A 14766-nucleotide genomic window follows, 5' to 3' on the forward strand; every position below is an offset into this window, starting at 1 on the left:
GTGCGTTGCCGGCCTTTTAAGAAATTACATATATAAGTGAAATAATATTTATAAAATACTGTAAAAATATTTAATTTTGGTGTCAAATATCAGGATTGTAGATCGCAGTGTATTCAGTTGTAGGGCGGCGCAATAGTTGGTCGTCCATTGAAGTCGAGCGGTGGCTTTGTGGCGGAACGAAATGTATGAAAATAGTCACAAGCGTGTTTCGAACACGAGTGTACTTTACTGCATAAGGGCGCATTTTCATTAGTCCGCGTACGGTATACAGCATACGGGTAGCCCTAGCATGGCCACCGGTAGAAATGCGAAAGTAAAGACAAACTGTGGACATAAACTTAAGGTGCCATGCCGTTCCGATCTTTACTGCGGCTGATCGCGACCGACAAAAATTCAATTAAAATGCCACTTTATGACAGACAATAGTATATGTCATAAAGTAGGATATTATTTGCATTTTTAGGACTATAGTCTGTCATAAAGTGGCATTTTAATTGAATTTTTCGGAACGAAAAAAGATCGGAACGTCACCTTAAGTTTATCTCCACAGTTAGCTATACTTTCGCATTTCTACTGGTGGCCGTCCTAGGGCTACTGGAGTCTATAACAACTAATGGCGCATTTTCATTGTCGTGAGATGCGTTTTAGAAATCTCCCGCACCCCGCATGCGGGCCCTATCGACCAGTGAAAATGCGCCATAATCCTTATTTCACCAGAAACAAGGAAAAGTGTAGTTTATGAAAATGGTTACTAACTCTTTTGCATGCTTTTGCTCCTCATTATACAACTTTGTAACAAAAAGTTTATTTAAGCATTTTGATGGGAATATTGTGCTGGTGTTTTTGTAAGTAAACTTTAATATTTAATTTTATATTAAAATAAAATAAAAAAATTAAGGGGGCTCCCATACATAAAACACAATTTTTTGCCTGATTTTGCTCTATAATGGTAAGGAATCCTTCGTGCGCGAGTCCGACTCGCACTTGTCCGATTATTTAACTAGAGAAACTTTAGTTTATTTATTTATTTTAAGAACTTTTGCACATATTATAGGTACAAAGGTGCACTTAATGCCTTAGGTGGACTTAATGACTTAATGCCTAGTTTACCCTGTAGTATTGAATTTATATTTTACATAATTATTTTGAAATGTAAACAAAAATTCGTGGTCAAAGAATTCAATTTAAATAACACAATATCTGAATGAAATACGGTCTCTTAACAATAGGTAAAGATGACAAAAACGATCATAACAAGGTATTCATTTTTTGTGCTCCAAAGGGCTGACGCCCTACGGTGTCGGGGACAAAGGGTCTAAATACGTAGGTCAAGTGCTTCCCGGACGTGAGCCCTGAATGAAGGGTTTTTATTGATAAGGTACACTTAATAAGGTAGGGTAAGGTAGGGGGTGATTGCTGGCTTGCGATTTCATAGGACTTTTTTAATTATAAATGGTTTGTCATTTTTTCCGAATCTAAGAGGTTAATAACAATGTGTATATCTGTAAAGGATAATGGATATTATGTATCCATCCTAATATAATTAATGCGAAAAGTGTGTCTGTCTGTCTACCTCTTCACGCCAAAACCATTGAACTGATTTTGATAAAATTTTGTGTAAAGATACCTTGAGGGAAAGGACATAGTATGATACTTTTTATCCCGAAAAATGTACGGTTTCCGCACGATAAACGAAATTTGGCGCAACGGAGTTGCGGGCGACTAGTATCAGTGTAAATAATTAGTTATTATTAAACATCCTGGGGTGAAGCTGTTTTAAAATACGTGTTCATATTATTTTTGTATTTTATCCAATGCAGCATTCAACCAAATAAAATAAAATAACCAAGATCTTTATCATATTATATGTAATAACATCGTCTGAGTTCCAAAACATACGTACGTCTTATATACCTGCAAACTAAAAGTTCCTTTTATTTAAATAAAACTTTAATTTAATAAGACTTTCAGTAATTTGTGATATTCTTTTTTTTCTATTTTTTTTTTCGTTACAAAAGAGGATTTATTTATAAAACAAGTAGAGTTCGTACATAGTAATTAATACAAAAAAAATTCTAGGTAAGTACATAATTTTATATTCACAAAATAATATGTTTAAGAAGTAAACTCAATCAATATAGTTTAATTGACTTAAAGCTTACGCAAGCTCTAATTCTATCCCGTTTTCCTGTTACCTTTGCAAAAGTTTGATGCAACTGTATCAGTAGGAAGCTCCGAGCTTTCGGGTTACTGGTTAGTCAGAAAAGCGCGCGCGCACCGGCCACGCGTCCGCCGCGCAGAGCTTTCGCGAGCTTAAAGCTATTAATTAAAAGCTGTCAAGTGATAATTTGTTATATCTGACGCATAAAAAGTCACATGTGGATCGTTGAGCTTAATTTTGGAAGATTCGCCAAATTCCCGAGCTTAATGTGTGAACCTGTCAAGTTATAATTGATTGTTGTTGCATAAAAAGTTGGTTGTTATTATTGTTGGTTATTACCGGTTAATATTGTGATCAGAATTGGGTTCGTAAAGTGATATTTGAGTGACACATTACTATTAATTTCGTCCTATATATTATACTTACGTTTTCTTAACAATTAGGTAATTCACTATTTCTGTGATATTTAATTGACTGAAGTTTATCTATTTAGTACCGCTTTTGATTGGCTTTTATTATTGCTATTGAATAGACAAATTCCTTTCAAAAAACTCAGAAACCTGGCATAAAACATAACATATTAACAAATAAGTCATTAATTATAATTGATTAATACCGGGCAAACATATCATCACTTATAGTTATATAACTTATAAGATAGAAATTCTAATATTGTAAGGTAAATATTACGTAGCAAAATATACAATAGAAACACAATAAAATAACGTCAAAAATTTTGTTTATTAAAATGAAAATTAACACGACGCGACGTCTATTACAATAATAATATTATAATGTTATATCCTTAGATACTGTTCATGAATATACTATTTATATCCGTACTTAATATTATAAATGCGAAAGTGTGTCTGTCTGTCTGTCTCTCCGTCTGTCTGTCTGTTACCTCTTCACGCTTAAACCGCTGAACCGATTTTGCTGAAATTTGGCATGGATATGCTTTGAGTCCTGGGAAAGGACATAGGATACTTTTTATCCCGGAAAATGTACGGTTCCCGCGCGATAAACGAATTTTGGCGCAACAGAGTTGCGGGCATCATCTAGTTATCTATATATTAATACGCAAGCGAAAAACTTTGTATCCCTTTTGACGAAAAATGCGGAAACGTAGTTGATTGAAATTTTGCAGAGTTATAGGTTATATGGTGAAGGAGTGCATCGAGCTAATATTATTTTGAAATTATGCTTTTATCATACATTTTTTTAACAAATAAAACATTACACACACTACAACACACACACTCAAGAAGATGACAGATCTTTGAGTGACAAGCCTTTACGTACGAATTATACTCTTTTATTTATGGTTGAAGTCTGTTGACAACAAGTTGACAAATTGAAAATGGATTATAGTTTTTTTATTGAATCTTAGATACTATTAGACAATGCTTACACGGCCAGTCTGAGATCAGCTGAGTCCTAGAGACAAGAGTTGAAAAAAAATATGATAAAGTCAATATTTTTTTACAAAATATAGGTAGTAGTCCTAATGTCGTTGAAACTAAGTTCGAATTTCAACCATTGGGCGATCTCTAGTTACATATTATTATGCAGATTAGCACGATAGTAACAAACATTCGATAGTATTAGTGGTACTGTCAACATGTAATGCTATGAAAGGTTGGGTAAGAAATTACCGATTCCTTTTATTTTCATCATTGACGGGGTTTCAGGTTCGCTTTTACGTGAAAGAGTCTTTTCATACGTTACGTGAAAAGGGTATGCTATAAAAGGGTTTTTCGGAAGTTTACCTTTAGTACCTTTAGTAGGATTTCCTTCCATACTTAGATATTAAAAATTAATCATGAACAAAAACATTGACTGAAAAACTGAAAATAATTGGCAATATTTTGAGTGGAAAAAGTAATGATCATCATCACTACTAACAGCGTACTTAGACAATTTGCATTCGATTATTTTGAGTTTTGACAGTGAAGTTAAAATCAAAAGTGTATTCGGAAATTCATGAAAGCGCTATGTCACCTAACGACGTCATATCAAATATTTTAAATTTCTATCTTCGCTGTCAAAATAATTGAAAACAAGTTGTCTAAATACCCAGTCCTGATTCTACTCAATTCTGTGGGTGGCAAAATCGCTCGGGACATTTTAACTTCCAGACGGTTAAGATGATTTAGTTAAAAGAAAAACTTGTGGTTATTCGTATCCGTCGTGGTATAAATAGTAAGGATGTAGGTAAAGCGATCGGTCGCCTCGCATTTGTCAACGCGCCAAAATAGACCGCGTCCGGTATACTTTATATCCAATACCTTAATGGACATTCTAAGGTAATAAAAGTTAAGAGGAATGTTTAAGAATGGCTTCTGAAACGAAAAAACATGGTATACAGGTTTCCTACGGCTCTGCGCATACCCAAAAAAATCGCACCAACTTATATTTCTGTCTCTGACAGAAATCATCCAAATAGTTTCAGTTATACTCAAGTTTAACCAAAGGTTGTTTATACCAAAACAAAATATTACCAAGTCTCTGTTTTTTAAATACGTACTTAGATCGTCACCGGAAATCTTCATGCCTAGGATTAAAAGTACTAGAACTTAAACAAACCCTAGCCTTAAGCTAAGCTAAACTTTGATATAATAATAAACAGTCAAAGGACACACAGAATAACATTTGGATCCACAACACGAGAGTTCCGTTCCGTCTGCGAAATCTATAAATTAAGGATATCATGGCATATTGGTACAGACAGCAAAATAAATATTCATAATAATATTGTTGTAATAACGAAAGGGTGTTTATCTATATGTCTATAATAATCTATATATATATATATATATATAAAACTCAAAGGTGACTGACTGATGCGTCAAGGAACGCAACTCCAATATTTTCATTTTTGAAGTTTTGGATACGGTCAGAGGGCATGCGTCGTGGGCATGCCTCACGTTCGCTGTTAACTGCGCTATAACGCATGCCCTTGACGAACAGAAAAAGGCACAGCGTGGACAAAGCTAATCGTGTAGTCAAAAATTTATAGTAGGTAATTACAACATACCTAATATTGTTTAATATCAATCAACTTCTAAAAAGGAGGAGGTTCTATATTCGGCTGTATTTTTATTTTATTGATTCCACTACATGACGCCCGCAACTCTGTTGCGCCAAAATTCGTTTATCGCGAGGAAACCGTGCATTTTTTGAGATAAAAAGTACTCGTATCCTTTCCCGGGACTCAAAGTATCTACATACCAAAATTCAGCAAAATTGGTTCAGTGGTTTGGGTGTGAAGAGGTAACAGACAGACAGACACACTTTAGCATTTATAATATAATATTATTATGGAAGTATGTATCGAAGTTTTGCTGTCTGTAGCAAAACTGTTGGTACCACAATGTATTTGCGGATCAGTACACGTCGTTATAATAAATCGTCTCTCACGACCTACTGTTGCCAATTTATTGTGGATCCCTCTCTTAACCTTTGATTCAAATTGCTGATTTACCTTTTTTTCAACACATGTGTTAACGCGAGATTGTCTTTTTGTGATCTTAATAATTAAGATTAAGGATTTCCAGTATTCAGTAAAAATGTACAATATATTATTACTTAATCTTTTTGTATCATTGAATCTTTATATTATTGCTTTAATATAATATTATACAGGGTGTAACAAAAATAAGTGATAATAATTTGTATGGGGAAACTCGTGGCCCTTGTCCATACAAAAGTGAAAAAAAAAATGGTCTTTCAGCGCTGCTACTTTCACAGTGAACTCTCTACAAGGAACACGTACACACCCTAAAGTATTATCACTTATTTTTGTTCCACACTATATACATCTCTAGCTTCCTAGAAAAACTAATATTATAATATAAAGATGTTCTGTTTGTTTACATCAAAATACTCGTAATAGGCTCTGCAGCTACTGCATCGGTTCCAAATAAATTTATCACAGATATATTATTATGGATTTTGCTTATAAAGGACGTAGCCCCGTAATTATACGTAAGGGATAATGCACGGTTCCCGGAAACCCTGTTAAAACACGGGCAAAAGCTTGTATAAAAATATGTTTTAACTAGACTAGAACATTCTGTATTTAATCTTATACACATCAAGATAAACTTACGATAGTTATTGTTATGTAAGTTTCCGGGCTGGCCACAAACTTGGAGCAGCCTGTATAAACAGTAGCCTCTGCCATCTGTTTAGTACCCTGATTCGACTATAATTATAATGTAACATTGATGCAGCTTTGCCCCTTTGTTCGATCCAGTCTATTATCTAACAAACTACAAATAGTATTGTTGGAAACGTTAAAAGAATGACTTTTGGAGTGTTGTTAAAAATAATTTACATTATTTTGTAATACAGTTATTTGTAGTAACTCTATTAGAGACTGGACTAATAACTGTTGTCGTTAGGTATTCGGATATTCGAAAATCAAGATATTCGAATGTATGAAATAAAGTGCAAAATATTATAAACACCGTACATACAACTTGTGCGTTTGCTATAACATAGAAAAGTAAGGAGGAAACGGACGAGACCGAATATGGAACGAAGCTGCATCATTGTCGCAATAAAACAGTAGAATCAGGGTACAGTTGTTCACGTGCACATCCTTTATCAAACTTCCATAGATAGACAGTTCGTGTTCTGATTGACGCCATGTTTAGACAGATCGTAAACAAAGGGTATTTAGGAAAAAGGTTAACTAGACATCCCTAAGGGTTATAGAATATTGATGTCATTATAATTGCTTATGAATTTGTATAATTTCTGTATTATTAGTAAGTCGAGAAATCATCTGTATTACGTGCTAAGTGCTTTAAATAATAAACGGTTAAGTGGTTGAATAAAAAATATATTGAGTTTTTAAGAAATAAAGCATGTCGATAATATATTTAATGTCACATAAAGCACTTTCGTATAGTATTGTCGTACAATTACTATTTCTTTCGTAGTTTATTTTATGTTTAAACCAAGTAACTAACTACTAAAAAAGACCGAAAATTTGTTGCACATAAACTTCGTCCCAGGGGCACAATTAAAACACGCAGTAAACTATTGTAGTGGACAATCCCACCCGTAACAAAACAAGATTATTGTCCCATAAAGACTTTTACGGTAGTTGACACTATCGTTTATCTACCGTTTTGTTTTTCGGTTTTAAAATGTCCGTTTTGTCACGGGGTTCAACGCTCGGGTATAAATACGCGTCCAGGTTGTGACAGCCGCGTAAACTGTCAGATGTGTGAGTACTGAGTAGCGAGGCCGCACTGTGTGTGTAATGCGTTGCTTTGTCGGAACGGATATGGATGCGTTTCAATCGAAGGTACGTGGGGAGGTATGAGTTTTTGAGAAGCAATAGAATCGCGTTATTTGCCTGACTTTTCTCAGCCCAGCAATTCTATTGGTTTTTAAAAATACATTCCTTGCAACACAGATTCGGTGAAAACGCAGCCTGACGCAGTGCAAGAGTTGCGGCGACGCACGTCAACATAATAAAAGACGTTGATAACGTTTTACCCTCCCATTTAGCTTCTCCTATGTTCGACTTTCCGCAATACACCCCAACTAACAAATACAACGCATATCACCACTGCGGCGATGCAACGCGACAAGTGCTCAATTAAGACACGACAGTCTTAAGAATATTAAGTATTGCAAATTGCAGTACAAAACCTTAATTGTTTCAAGTATGTATATATTTTGAACTGTAATTGTTTCCAGTGAGCGCCTACCCTAAGTTCTCGAATCACGGATGTGGTGCGTAGTTACGCACCTTTTACGATCGTTATGCAGCATTTCAGCCATAAACTTATGTGGGTTAATCTAAATTTAATTCGGGAATTAAGCTCTACTTGCGTGTGATTGTTTGCGATAACCTGTGATTTTTATTTGCTTGTTAAAACGCTAAAATAGACACGCGTTAAAGTAACGTTTTTGTTTTAAGAGCAAAAATGAATGGGATATTTGAGATTCGATCCGGTTGGTGTTTACGAATGTGGTATACATAATATTATTCCAATAATTATGGGAAATACCCACTTATTTTGAAAGTCTATAAGTCGAGTTTGTCACTTTGCCAAAAAATATTTATGAAAGACAGCTCAAAGAGGCGCTAGAAACGCGTTCACACAATTTTTGTTTTCCTTTTACAATAAATATGCTATAACAATGTAGACTATAGAGTATAGAGCAGTCTTTCCCAAAGTGGACGATAACGCCCCCTTAATGTGGGCGCTGAAGGTTTTAAGGGGGGCGGTGTGGGACCCAGAAAAAAATGCGGGCGTTGTGTAGAGGCTTAGGGGTGCTTTATTTCATCGGAATGCATTTTAAATTGAAACAATGGGGGCGCTAAACATTATTTGTTCTCAAAGTGGGGAGTAGACAAAATTAGTTCGGGAACCCCTAGTATAGAGAGTAGACACTAAATATATTATTGTGAAAACTATTTCCAGTCATAGCCACATAATATGAACGTATGGCATGCTAATAAGGATCAATAAAAATCTTAAGTAAATCTTAACAAAATTAACGAAACTTCAATTTGAGTGGCATCAAAACAACATCTAACACTCAGCGCAGAACTAATCATTATTGCGATATGACGGAGGCTAATCCTGAAGTCATGATTAATGATTAGAGTGTATGAAACATATCGTAGCACGGGTTAATATATGCTAAAAGCTGGCCATTTCGGTAATTTGCCTAATTAATTATTGCGTTGCAACATCAGTAATGTACACAGTTATTTTGCTAAGGGTTCAATGAGATTGACCCTTATAATGGCGGTATTAAGGTGCGGTCAGCGGTAAAATAAATTTGAACTGCGGCAGGATGAGTTGTGTTTGGTGCATACTTGCGTGATATCCATAAATGGACTCTGGAAACGTTGGATTCAAATCGACATATTATTTGGAATTCCATAACGCAGTAGGTTTAACATCATGCAAAATCGAATACAGCCTGAATAAAAAGATGTTACGTACATATTATAATATTATTAACGTAGAATGTAGATAATAAGATATTATATTATTAACGGATGGATATAATTTCCGCACTCAGAGACGAATATACTTACAAGTAATTAAAGAAGATTTTGTCATAAGCCTCATACATTATCTGTCAAACTGTTAATTGAATATTTGAAGTTCGATCATCATTAAGTAATTAATGTGTCTAAGATGTGCGGTCGTAAGAACAACTCAAAACTTGAAAGGTAAACCTTCAAAGAAATATTGTTACATTTTATAATATAAAATCTATATATATAAAACTCAAAGGTGACTGACTGATTGACATAGTGATCTATCAACGCACAGCCCAAACCACTGGACGGATCGGGCTGAAATTTTGCATGCAGGTAGATGTTATGACGTAGGCATCCGCTAAGAAAGGATTTTGATAAATTCCAACCCCAAGGGGTTAAAATAGGGGATGAAAGTTTTTATATAATAATACTTCTTAACGCGAGCGAAGCCGCGGGCAAAAGCTCGTGTTATAATATTTCTTTGAAGGTTTAATATTTGTTCTTTTATATTATATAAAATTGACGTGGGAGAGCCATGCTTCGCGAGAATGGGCCGGCTCGGCCGGAGAAATACCACGTCCTCACAGAAAACCGGCGTGAAACTGCGCTTGCTCTGTGTTTCGCCGAGTGAGTGAGTTTACCGGAGGCCCAATCCCCTACCCTTTTCCCTTCCCTACCCTCCCCTATTTCCTTCCTCACCCTCCCCTTTAATTCCCTTCCCTACCCTCCCCTGTTACCCCTTAAAAGGCTGGCAACGCACCTGCAGCTCTTCTGATGCTGCGAGTGTCCATGGGCGACGGAAGTTGCTTTCCATCAGGTGACCCGGTTGCTCGTTTGCATTTTTATTGCATTTAAAAAAAATCGTATCTCATATAGCTTATTATTGCTAAGTACTGTTAGTACACTATGTAACTAATAAGTAGGCTTCGCGCCAACGCACTTATTACTTACCAGGTAATTTGGTAGGATATTTCGTAAGTGGTGTTGCAAGCCTTGCACACGTGAACTTACCAAGAATGCAATTAACAATATCTCAGATCAGGGGATTCTCAGAAGTTATGAGTTCAATTTCACGGTTATGACTCAATTGCATGTGTCAAAATGGCAGAAATAATTGAAGACGTAAGTTGACGAAGTGGATAACATTTTATAAAATAACGGCAATTTCTCATTTTTTCCCCTCATAATTAGAACAAACCTTGTATCTTAACTTACCTACTTCATCATCTGGCTATAAAATCTATATCTATATATCTATATATAAAACTCAAAGGTGACTGACTGACATGGTGATCTATCAACGCACAGCCCAAACCACTGGACCGATCGGGCTGAAATTTGGCAAGCAGGTAGATGATATGACGTAGGCATCCGCCAAGAAAGGATTTTGATCAATTCTATATCCAAGGGGTTAAAATAGGGGATGAAAGTTTGTCAGTAATACTTCATACGCGAGTGAAGCCGCGGGCAAAAGCTCGTCCTACATAAAATTCATATTTTTTTTCACGGTTAGAACCGAAACGTACACGGTTAGAAAGCTTCCATTTGTTAGTTTTATTTGGCTAAACGATTCGTAAGGTATATTTCTCGGAAGTCATTCAACAATTAAAATAATATTAAACAAGAATTACATGGATTAAGTTTCCTAAGACATAATTTTGTAGAAACAAAACACGCATTGGTGCATTAAAAATGCATAAATCTTTAAAACAGCATGTTCGTTTTTTAAATACGAATAACACCCATGGAGTTTTGAATATTGATTAGTAATTTATTTGTATTCATAGCCCTTAAGGAAGCTACTGATTTTATTAGGGACATTGGACTCTATCAAAAGGGGATAAGGCTCCTAATTGCTCTCAGGTACTTTCAGCATCGAATTTTCTTAAGAAAGTACTTACAATTTTAAACGTTATACCTAAGTAATTGAGTAGAAAATCCTTTGTACGATAACTAATGTGATTAAAAGTAATCAAAGCAAGAAGCTGAGTCTAATATAGGCCCTCCCACTAATGTCTGCTCATTGTTCTAGTACTTGATTTCAATATAATTGTTCTTACTGCGCCTACAGATACATTAATGCAGCTTGATGGTACGTAATAGGCGTTATCACTTATGAAATAGTGACTTCATTATTATCTGGTAATGAAACACAGCCAAAGTACTTAGAAGTAATTTTGAAAATCGGTTCACAGACGATGGAGTATTCGTTGTACGTATAAAAATCTCTTCCCTTTTTAAAGTTACTAAAAATCTGCTTTAAAAATTAGAATTCACATTTTTGGCAGTCAGCTAACGTTTGTCAAAAAGCTATCGCGTCGTTTTGAAAATTATACCAATTAACGGCCGTTCTCAATATTTGATCTATCTCTGGTTTTGCCCTACTAGAGATAGGAATAGCTCACATTAGACATTAGTCTAATGTCAATTGTGAGGTATTCCTATCGCTAGTAGGGCAAAACCAGAGATAGATCAAATATTGAGAACGGCCGTTAATTGGTATAATTTTCAATCATCATCATCTATCTTCTATCTATATCTATATATAAAACTCAAAGGTGACTGACTGATTGACATAGTGATCTATCAACGCACAGCCCAAACCACTGGACGGATCGGGCTGAAATTTGGCATGCAGGTAGATGTTATGACGTAGGCATCCGCTAAGAAAGGATTTTGATAAATTCTAACCCCAAGGGGTTCAAATAGGGGGTGAAAGTATAGTATATAACAATACTTCTTAACGCGAGCGAAGCCGCGGACAAAAGCTCGTTTAAGATAAGAATGAATTATTTATCCTTATTTTTCACTCATTAACCTTCAATGCTATGATTTCTTCAGCCAGATTACGTTTAAACAATCATATTCGTTATATATTAAAATATGTGAAAGTATTTGGGTGTTCATCTGCCACCATCTCACACACATACCGCAAAACTGATTTTGATAATATGTGTGTAGTAATTAATTCCAGAAAAGTAAAAAAGTTCTTATCGTAGAAATTATACTATGCATAATGCAGCACGATTAACCTGCGCAGTGCGCGTACAAGCTACGGACAGCTTGCGGACAGCATCTAATAATATAATAATAATAAATTAACTTTTATCCTGCATGCCGGACTCATGTGACTGTCTCTTAAGTCGTTGCTAGTCACTCGTCGTAGGCGTAGGCGCCACGCCAGAGTAAATATTCCGCGAAGCTTATCTTCGAGCCACGGAGCGATTCATTCATGAACCGTGTCCTACACAATACCTCGCTGTATCACACCTACTTCTCTATATCCTACACACTTACCTCTATCTAAAATCTTAAATAGGTCATTATGTATATCTGTAGTAAATCATCATAATAATACGTATCATGTCGTATATATTTCCAATTATTGCTGTAGCATAGACTTGTTCCTTAGTCTATGCTACAACTAACTATAATAAAACACCTTTTTAGAATGTGTTACTCGAATATTTCTTCGAGAATTTTTGTAAATACTAAGTAGCTCTTTAAGTCATATAGTATACGAAAATAGTTCGTACATGGAAAAAAATCTAGGCAAAAATAGTGCTACGAGTGCAACGACCTAATTTTGCCTACGAGGAATAAAAATGTGTCACTCAGATATTTTAGTTGGGGAGGGGAAGAGGGGATTTTCGGGATAAGCTCGAGTGCGTCAGATTAAGCTTTTATAGGCTTCCGACATGTGTCTAGTTATCATGGTATAGAAATCAGATTTCTCACATGGTGGGTTAATTTTTTTTAATATTGAAATGTCATCAGATCTGTCAGATTAAGATAGGGGATGCTTAGTATACCCCAAAGAAGCTTCCTTATAAAGCACTGACGATTCAAAGGTTAGGTAAGCCTGTAGGGAAATTTTAAAATATAAAAAAATAAAACTTCATATTTTCCTAACTAAGCTTCGCAGATATTTTATTTTGCACTAAACTAAATGATTTACTCCTTGTTGTCTAAAATATATTTAAAATTAATCTAAATAAGCAATTTTCTGGATATTTTTTCTTTTTCAAAACTTTGAAATGGCTGCAGGTTCTGAACCAACCGCTAAAATAAAAAACGCTTATTATTTTTTTATCAGTTTTACCTAATGTAAAAAACCTACTAAGTTTCCATGACGTTCGAGTGACTCAAAATTAGCATCTTCCCCTCCCCTACTATTTCTATTTTCATAAGATTTTAAAATTCAGAACAAAGTGTCAATTAATGTTCTCCAAACTCTACAATCATGACGACATCTTCGGGCACTAGCCCGATTACAACCAAAACATTCTGTGAACTAAATGGTTAAGTGAATGCTGTTGAAGTTCGTGAGATGTTACAATGATACCGACCTGCATCAGGGCCCCGCGGTCCATCCAGGGCTCTACAGATGACGTCACGAGGCAGACTCGCTCCATCGTGCAGGTAGGGCGTGGCTACCATTGTGTGGTCATGGTGTATAATGTTTTCCTAGGATAATTTTAGTATTAAGCTGGATATCGATATTGTCTGCATGTTTTTATTGTATGGTGTACCTTACTATAATCACAGATTACTCAATAGAATTACTAAGTAACTATAATATTATCCTAAGACCTAAGCACATGAAACACAGCGTTTCACGCCGGTTTTCTGTGAGAACGTGGTATTTCTCCGGTCGAGCCGGCCCATTCGTGCCGAAGCATGGCTCTCCCACGTTTGCGAAGCATGGCTCTCCCACTTTTGGTCCACCAAAATTTGGTCTTTCAGCGCTGCTACTTTTACAGTGAACTCTCTATAAGGAGTTACATCCTGTATATAATACAGGGTGTCTGGCAGTGTAAAGCAACTGTCGTAATTTGTAACTCATTAGTGTCAAGTAGTGAAAGACGGGATTGCTATAGTTATCCCAAAGAAAATGTTGTAAGCAACGGCAAAAACAGCAAAAGCAATTGCAGTCATCATAGCTAGTGTAAAAATATTTACTCAGAAGTCAAAACAACTCGGCTAAGTATTGAGTTGCCTCTAACGAAAGACATAATCCCAGTTTAGAACATATATTTAGCTCGACCCCGTTTCCCTTCCTGGTCCATGGTGTACCCACCTCACCTGCCTGCACCGAAATAGATGTTACTGTTGCAACATCGGCCACTTACACTATATCGAATGAAAACAAACGTAGAATCAATATAGTTCTTGATAGTTGTAACTACTTACATAAACGAATAATTGTTATTCGTTTATTGTTATTGTAAAAGCAAAATTAAAAAAATCCATACTACTGATATAAAATATATTTTTTTAATGAAATAAGGGGGCAAACGAGCAAACGGGTCACCTGATGGAAAGCAACTTCCGTCGCCCATGGACACTCGCGGCATCTGAAGAGCTGCAGGTGCGTGTCGGCCTTTTAAGAGGGAATAGGGTAATAGGGGAGGGTAGGGATGGGAAGGGAAGGGAATAGGGGAGGGTAGGGAAGGGAATAGGGTAGGGGATTGGGCCGGTAAACTCTCTCACTCGGCGAAACACCCGCCGGTTTTCTGTGAGAACGTGGTGTTTCTCCGGTCGAGCCGGCCCATTCGTGCCGAAGCATGGCTCTCCTACG

The 14766-nt window shown here is 36.0% G+C and overlaps 1 protein-coding gene across 6 annotated transcripts in view; it reads left to right on the top strand.

Moving 5' to 3' along the window:
• Positions 1–14766, top strand: part of LOC121729825 (protein sickie) — a 239802-nt gene that overhangs the window by 50661 nt on the left and 174375 nt on the right. Inside the window, exon 1 of one of the 6 annotated variants that reach the window (XM_042118460.1) lies at positions 13509–13607. The exons of 4 other annotated variants lie outside the window; for them this stretch is intronic. In XM_042118460.1, the coding sequence (XP_041974394.1) occupies positions 13524–13607 (84 nt within the window). In that variant the 5' untranslated portion in view covers positions 13509–13523. Of the gene's footprint in view, positions 1–13508; positions 13608–14766 lie in introns of those variants that run through there. One more of the 6 variants, XM_042118462.1, reaches the window with a different exon arrangement.

This window comes from Aricia agestis, chromosome 8 (genome assembly GCF_905147365.1).
Source record: "Aricia agestis chromosome 8, ilAriAges1.1, whole genome shotgun sequence".
NCBI lineage: Eukaryota > Metazoa > Arthropoda > Insecta > Lepidoptera > Lycaenidae > Aricia > Aricia agestis.